General features: G+C 34.7%; 1 protein-coding gene across 4 annotated transcripts; it reads left to right on the plus strand.

Moving 5' to 3' along the window:
- The first annotated feature begins 266 nt into the window (after positions 1 to 266).
- LOC133834572 (probable protein phosphatase 2C 76) lies at positions 267 to 5,532 on the plus strand. 4 transcript variants are annotated; one of them, XM_062264234.1, is made up of 9 exons: positions 267 to 574; positions 928 to 1,267; positions 1,982 to 2,109; positions 2,731 to 2,829; positions 3,094 to 3,252; positions 3,412 to 3,498; positions 4,052 to 4,143; positions 4,620 to 4,694; positions 5,094 to 5,532. In XM_062264234.1, the coding sequence occupies exons 2-9, from the start codon at positions 1,008 to 1,010 to the stop codon at positions 5,268 to 5,270; spliced, it is 1,077 nt and encodes a 358-aa protein (XP_062120218.1). In that variant the 5' UTR covers positions 267 to 574; positions 928 to 1,007; the 3' UTR covers positions 5,271 to 5,532. The 4 variants fall into 4 exon arrangements, with proteins under 4 accessions (XP_062120218.1, XP_062120219.1, XP_062120217.1 ...); XM_062264235.1 differs by having other exon boundaries at positions 938 to 1,267; XM_062264233.1 differs by having other exon boundaries at positions 268 to 574; positions 959 to 1,267.
- Positions 5,533 to 8,724: the final 3,192 nt, after the last annotated feature.

Here is an 8,724-nt window from a genome sequence, read left to right on the forward strand (position 1 = left end):
TAATTAAAGGCATCATAATTGACCACGTGGCAAACTAGTGGCCTAGTTCTATATATGATTACTATTCACTGGCTTCTCGACTCAAGGGAGCTGCCAAAAGAAAAGTAGTTAAATAGGGTATGTCAGCAGCGGATCATTACCAAGATAAGAAACAAAGTGAAATGTACACGTGGCGCACCTCAATTGGATACTCAAAAAGCTATCGTGAACCCAAATGAAGAGGATACCAGAAGAGAAGTGACACGTTGCCAGCGGTCTTCGGTGCCATTGCCGAAGCTACAAAAGTGTGCCATGCCCTCTCTCTCTCTTCCTTTCTAGGGTTTTCAGATTCTATCAATTTTTTTTGACAGAGAAACTAACCATTATTGTACACCTTTTTATATAAAACATATACCGTACATAGATATATATATGATTAGATAGATGTATACGTATACGCGGTGCTGATTGGAACTACCTTTATCTCAGATTCGAACCTTCACTTTCAAGAATCCCCAGATCGGATTGGTATATTTGAACTTTATTCCACTTTTATTTTGGAGCTCAAACTCGAAGACTCTGAAGACAAAAATCTGTAATAATGTTAATCTTCCTCTCAGATACATGTCTTTACTGCATAGCTTTATGATATATAGATATTTATATACTTTTTTTTTTGCTATTGAGCGTTTTAATTTTTTGGAAACTAAACTAGGAAAGTCGAGATCAATCTTAAATGTAGTTCTCTTAAGGTCAAATTCATAATTTTGATCTTTCTTCTTTGTTTTGAGTACATAATCTTTATTTATTGTATGATTAGCAAAAATTACCGTATAATGATATCTCGATGGCGACTAAAGTGTGTGTGTATATAAATATATATATATATATTCAAATTCGTTTTTTTAATGTCATCTTGATGGCGTCATGTCGTCGTTACTATAACAGTAAGATTTAGGTATTTGTTGAACATGGGCAGTATTTTCTTACGAAAGATCTGGCTTTGAAGGCCAAGGTGGTATACTTAAATGTTATGCAAAAGCTGTTTGAGGAATGTGATTGTTCAAGCTGGGCATCTAGGCGCATTTCCGCAAAAGGGGTTGTTGCAAGTAAGCAGTACTGGAAAGAGGTCGAATGAAGGTCTCAGCTTAACGTCTTGGTGGAACAGACAATTTAAAACAAGTTTAAGGATGATGGTTGATACAGGGGCATCAACAAAACAGGGGACCATCATTGACATGTTGCCAGATAAAGACGAAGGTGGATTTTCCAGCGGAGGATGGAAAAGGTTTAAACAACACCTACAATTCTTTTTTAAAATATAATCTTATATTTTGGGAACATTATATTACTTAACTATTGGTTAGTATGTCATTGTTTTAATTAGAGTGTTTCTGGTAGGAGGGGGAAGTAGAAGGAAAGAGAATGGTGTGAGAGATTATTGGATAGGGATTGTTTGGTAGGAATGATTTTTGGAGGGAAAACATTAATAATGGATTTCAAATCATCAACTTTATCCAGTTTCAATCATGCCGACATTGAAAAGTTTCATGAGAGAGTTAACCACTCAGCTGGTTGTAGAGGTTCATTCTACAACTTAAATCTCTTCCTTACTTTCACTTCTTTCTCATACCAAACAAGAGAGAATGGTGGCCTTTCCTCCATCCTTCAAAACCAAACACAAAGAAGAGTAACCTTCTTTCTCTACTAAACATGGGTTTTAATCTTGGGCCTGGTCAGGTTGCAAATGCAAAATTTAGTGGCCACGGATATTATTTGAGTTTATTCCACATAGATTTTAATCTTGGGTTGGGTCAGGTTGCAAATGGAGAATTTAGTGGTCAAGGATATTATTTGAGTTTATTCCATCACCTCTTTTTCCCATTTTACTCTAGAATCATGTTATTTTATTCTTACCCAAATTTCTGATTTGATTGTTCTGTTGAAGTAAAGTTATCTTGCCATGGACTTAATTTATTTTCTGTTTTTGTTTTGTTGACAGTGAAGATGGAAAATTGAGCTGGGGATACTCAAGTTTCAGAGGAAAGAGAATGACCATGGAGGATTTTTATGATGTTAAGACAACAAAGATTGATGGCCAAACAGTCTGCCTGTTTGGAATATTTGATGGTTAGATTATTTTTTCAGTGTATTGTATTGGCTAAACAAATTTATGCTTATTTTTCAAAGAGTTAAATGACATGAGAATCATTTAAAAAAAATGAAGGTATGTGAGAAGTTCCTGAAACGGTATCCAAATTAGACTAATGCTGCTGTGTAGGAATAGGAGGCAGGCAGTGTTTAAATTTATTTGGATATGTATCAAATTATCAAGACATGCTTTTCGGAAACTATCAGTCTTTGTTGCCATTACTTATACATGTGGAAATTATGATCTATAAGTTGCATGCTGAGACATGCTGAACGACCTTAGGATTTGAAAATAGCTGGCATTCATGTTCATGCTTATCTCTTACTTCATCTGGAAAGGTCAGACAAGTGCTATTTATGAGCTGTATTATAATTAAAGACATGGAGTAGAAAAACAAGAACAAGCTAAACATTACTGAGTTCATATATTATGGTTGATATTGGCTCCTGCACACTTCTGGGGTTCTAATTCAATATTGTGAATATATTTATAAGATAAAGTGGCGCTGTCATTTTCCTATTGGATAATTACACTATTTCTATTCAAAAGCTGATGTATTTTGTATGGAATAGTCTAATTTTTATTTCATTGTTTTGCAGGACATGGTGGATCTCGTGCTGCTGAATATTTAAAAGGACATCTCTTTGAGAATCTCATGAAGCACCCGCAATTTATGACAGATACCAAAGTGGCTATAAGTATGTTCAATTGTTTGATACCTTGCTTTTGCATAATATAGTCTAATAGCACGGTCATGTAATCTTAGCTGGTTCTTTGTTCAGATGCAGGACCATATATCATTTAAATGTTAATCAAATATCTGTTTGGTACTGGCTTAACTACATAGAATGATTTTTAAGTTTATCTAAACTGCTCCTAAGGTGTGGGATTCTACATGAGAGTTGTTTACCCTGTATTGTGGGCTTTTTTTGTTCTATCTTGTAATTTGATTAAACTTGCAGGTGAATCATATAAGCAGACTGATACTGATTTTTTGAATTCCGAAAGGGATACTTATCGGGATGATGGTTCTACTGCCTCAACTGCAGTCTTGGTTGGTAACCATCTGTATGTTGCCAATGTTGGAGATTCACGTACCATTATCTCAAAGGATGGACTAGGTATGCGATATTACATTTCAGAGTGTGTTGAATATCTAAATACTGGAGACATTGGATAAGCATATTGACTATGTTCTATTGCCTACTCTTGTAAAGTTGAAACTGATAAATATGGAATTGTTATGTGTCTAAAAATAAGTTGCATTTTCTTTCGGACAGCTATTCCTCTCTCTGAGGATCATAAACCAAACCGAAGTGATGAGAGGAAGAGAATCGAAAGTGCAGGGGGTGTGGTAATGTGGGCAGGTATGTACTGTGCTTCCCACAACTAAATGGACTGTTTTTTTTTCCCTATTTTTGCATTGTTGTTCCATAAGATGCTGTTATTCTCTAATTTGAATCAGAAATTATCTGAACTTTGCAATTGGCTCTTTTCAATTGTTGTAAGGCAATAATTTCATGGTCAAAAGAATGATTAGTTGAGCTAACCCATTGTCCCCTGTAAATATACAAATGGATTACTGTTGCATATTGGAAGATTGGCCGTTAACTCTTATATTGTGGATTTAGAATTTTTGAGTTTGTTTCTGTTTATTCTCTTATTAGTTGTATTCCTTGTTATTAGTTTTTAGATATGATTTTGAATAGGAAATACCTGCATGTTGCAACTGAATTTTGAGGTGCGCTGGCCAGTCCGTACATCCATTTCTTACTTATTCCTTGTGATTTGCTAAGTGTGCACAATACTTGGTTTTAGGCTAGCCAAATGATATTGAAATCTGAGACGTCATTTGAGTAGAATGAGGAAATAAATTTTCAGGAATCTGAGTTGGATTTCTTCTGCTGGTTGTCTTGTCAGGTACTTGGAGAGTAGGTGGTGTGTTAGCTATGTCTCGGGCTTTTGGCAACCGCATGCTGAAGCAATTTGTTGTGGCAGAGCCAGAGATCAAGGTGTCTTTCTTTAAACAATATAAATTATTCTATTAAAGTGATTACTTTTTTCCATTAGTTTCTTCTTGCAAACCACTCAAAACTCCTATGGTGTTTCTCAGCTGTGAATGCTTGTAGAAGTGTGCAAAGAAGTTGTCATTTGTTTTAAAATTCATGTAGTACAGTACACTCCTTTTCCTGTATTTTAAGTGGGAATCTTCTGCAGAGAAAAATAATTTATGTAAATTGGTCCAAATGATGCACATGTGTCGCTAATGATATCTGTAACAATATGCTGATCTATTGAATGAAGTTTAAGTTTAGAGTCTCAATAGTTTGCTAGTTAAAGTTTCTTAAGCTGTATTAATTTGTGAGATGTATCTTTATGGAAGCGAATGTTACAGAAGGGGGTGTAAGTTATGAGAGCATTTCAAATGTAAATTTACTACTCGTATCATGTTAAAAAAAAGCTAATAATTGTTTTGCTACTCTTATAGGATATAGAGATGGATGAAGAAATTGAATTGCTTGTGCTCGCAAGTGATGGATTGTGGGATGTGGTAGCGAATGAGGTAAGCCTGCTCCTATCCATATTATCTGTGTTCATATACATGACACATTCTGATTACTGCTGATATTCTTCTAAGTAGGAAACAATAGTTAGACTTGAACACTGGCGAGAAATAAAAATCCAGAATATTTGATCCATTTGTTAACTTCAAATCAATCATAGTGAGCCTAAACAACATTAATTAGTACCAAATTGTCCATTCTTCAACTCAAATCACGTTTCTAATTTTGACCAATTCATGTCCAACTTATAAACTGATGACAGATTATCTAAAATTATTTGAAACTCACATATTGGGCAGGAAATTTGGTTGCCAAGTGAATTTATAAGACTGCTGTCATCTCAAGTTCTTTAACAATAACAGGTTTCATGACTTAAATTGTGCATTGCATTGTGTCAGGATGCTGTTTCGCTTGCTCGGACAGAAGAAGAACCGGAGGCAGCAGCCCGAAAGTTAACAGAAGTTGCTTTCAATCGTGGGAGTGCAGACAATATAACATGCATTGTGGTAAAGTTTCACCATGACAAAGCAGAAGCAGAAGCAGCATCTGCAGCAGCAGTCCCGGAGAATGATTGAATAAATTATAGAGCCATGTGTAGAGATGGAGCAACAACATATGAGAGTAAATGATTTTAATAAATACACATGCAAAAAATGGCTGATTTGCCGATGATGAAATCAATTTATTGTTATTCTTTTCTGTGGTTTTGTTTGTTTTGTTTTGTTGCTTGTTTTCTTATTTTATTTTATTAACCTTAAAACCACCTACTGTGTGTGTGATATGTTCCTTTGTAGCATAGCATCTATCAATGTCTATTTGCTTCATTTGTCGGCCTTATTCCAGGTGTCATTGTCTTTATGTTTCAATACAGCAAAAAGCTTCACTATTCTCATAAATGGTAACAAGTTTGAGCAGAAACAATCTTGTGGCATTTATTACATACTAGACTGAATCTTACTTGGCTCAGTTTTTCCTCTTACGTTGGAAAGGGTCTACATGAACAAATACATACATGTATAAGTTGATATTTTAATTTCCAAATAAGTATAAAAAACACATCAGAAATAATAGCCAATTCATAACAATTTGGCTGCCTAGCATGTAATGATCATATTGGCTTCAACAAACGATATAAATTTGTAACTATTTAGTTACCTAAAAGAAAAGAAATATAATAATGTAGTATTTACTATAATAAGCTTATATATTATTAATTTTAAGAATTTTATTTACTATTTTAATTATATAAATATGATTTTTATATTTAAAAGAATAAAATAATTAAAATTTAAAAATGAAATGATAAAATAAAGTATATTTTATTTGTCCAAAAGTTAAAGGTTTTTTTTAAGAGAAATATTAAAGAAAAAAGGTTTTTAGTGGCTAAAGTCACTATCATTTTATAAGTGTAGTATTTAAGTCTCTTAATTTTTTTTTGGCTAACAAACGTTCTTAACGTTATATAATTGTTGTACATTTTTTCAAATTGTTATCCCTCCATTAAAATGAGACTAAATACGAATGTTAGAGATTATTGTCGCTAAAAAATGAAAGATCAGTGACTTAAATGCTTCAATTTTGAAAGAATGGGGACTTTAGCCGCCAATTTCCATATAATTTTTTTTCAAGAAAGTCAAATACTCTATAATTAACATATAAAAAAATATTTCTTAGATTTTTTAAGGGGCTATTGACTACTCTAGACAAGTTGTGGTTCTACCACTATATATTCTCATATTAATTTTTTTAATTACAAAATTAAGATAATAATTTTTTTTACAATATATCAATTTCTCAATTTTTTTTCTTTACATGATTTAAATATTATATCTTGTTGTACCCTAAATTTAGCACGAGTTCAATTACTTGGCTCAGGTACAGTTGGCAGTTAAAAGTGTAGAAGAATCACCAAGTAGAGTATTTGGTTATTAACCATGTGAGCAACTCGAGACTCATAATGGTCAGACCCAGTTTTAGGCGTTCTGAACTTACTACGAGCTCGGACTTAGATAGTTGTCAAGCACGAGCTCAGGATATTCAGCTCGTGAGGACCTAGATATAACACATACTGAAGGATCCCAAGAGATTCAAGACTTCTTTGTGCTCTCATTAATGACCAGGTTGTATCATATATCTATTATTTATTATCCGAGATAGCAGGAGCGTATTTATTTTGTTATCAAATCATATCCCAATGTAAATGGGAATAATCTGTATTAATTACATGCCATATATAATTACGCGATTTGTTTACATGCCATATATAATTACGCGATTTGTTTACATAGTTCCCCGAACCTGTTCATGGAATTCCCCTATAAATACTAGGAATGTTGGACAGGGATGGGGACGATACTTTTGTTGACGCCGTTTTTCGTCAAACAGTGAAAGAAGAGCACGTAAACTATAACTGAAAATGGCCAATTGAAATAAAACAATGAAAACACACGATTTTTACGTGGTTCAGCAGTTAAATCTGCCTAGTCCACGAGTCTTTGTTATTAATCTCAAGATTATCTCTAGGAATTCTTCAAGAATGAATTCTCTAGAGTTTTCTCTCAAGGATCAGATTTTCGGTCCCTTACAATGGTGCATGGCCTCTCTATTTATAGAGAAGGCTAAAGAATACTATCCCACATATTTTGGGTAGTTACTCTTTTTGTATAAATAACATTCATGGCTTTAAATGCCTAAAATCAGATATAAAAGAAAACGTCCCCTGAAGATCAGGAGACGTATAACTGACCAAATAATATCCCACGATTCTAGGGGATTTATAATAATAAATGAGGATTACATCTCATATTTATAACACTTGCAGATATTCAAGATGGTTATCGCGTATCTCTAAGGCTTTAGCCTCCCAGGTTTCCCGTTTTCTATCGAGCTAGAAACATCTCCCGAGGCCACATGAATTTCGAGATCGTACATGCTCCGAGCTAGGGACCCCGGATCCGAAGTCGTCCCTGAAGATGAGTGTGTTCCCAGAGCTACCTTCCGAGATCATGAATACTTCGAGGTCACCATACTCGAGGTCGTCTATATCCTGCAAGCTCGACATATAATCCTGGAGCATGTTTCCAACCTTATGAGTCCACTGATTTGCGAATCCAACTTTCGAGGTCATAATTAACATAGCTCGAAATCCGGGCGTAACATCTTGCCCCCTCAAAAGTATTTGTTCGAATCCTAAGAGAAGGAAACTTTTGAACTACTTTTTCTCGAGAACTATACCATCACACTTTTGGAAAATGGACACGCGTCAATTGGTCATTGCTCATTTTTAGTACTTGAGTACCCTGGAAACACGCCCACGATCGTCCGTCTGACACCTTTTTGGCGCTATCTTGTCATTGGTCCCTGACCATTGGATTTTGCAAGGATTTTGTTCAACGTTCCAGATTAATCCCTTTTTTCCCACCTATATATATAAGACCCTACTCTTCGTCTTCATTTTTACCTTTGCTTACCAAGAGCAAGAAAAAAAAGAAAAAAGAAACCAGAGACCTCCTCACAAAAAGTTTCCATTTTGCGCATGTTTTCTCGGCCAAAGAAGCATAGAAATCTTGGTCTGTTCGAGTCAGTGAATTCCTATTTGCAACCCCTTCTTCAATCAACAATCTCTCTGCAGTCGCCATTATTGTGTAAGTAAGCAATCTCTGTTTCCCATTTTGTCAGTTTTTTTTTTTCAAACTGTTCTTGCTGTGTATGTGTATGTATTAGTTTACATCCTTAGCATAATGTGATAAGAGGTTTTGATCCGATAGGCTCAGATGCTTTTTAGACTCCCGTACTGGATTTACATCACTGGCTTATACCCAGTTTTCATATTTGAGTGAGGTTCCCATTTTTCTGGGTTTTGAAATTTTTAGGCAACGTTTCTTGTACACTAAGTTTTCGGATAAAAAACATGGGCCTTGATAAATGCACGAAACCCAAAGACGCTTTTTCTGGTTAACCGCCACTCTTCTTTTCCTTGAATTTTGGGATTTTCAAAAAATTATCCACGCTCCCTTTCTTTTTCGTGGA

Source organism: Humulus lupulus, chromosome 5, assembly GCF_963169125.1.
Source record: "Humulus lupulus chromosome 5, drHumLupu1.1, whole genome shotgun sequence".
Taxonomy (NCBI): Eukaryota; Viridiplantae; Streptophyta; class Magnoliopsida; order Rosales; family Cannabaceae; genus Humulus; species Humulus lupulus.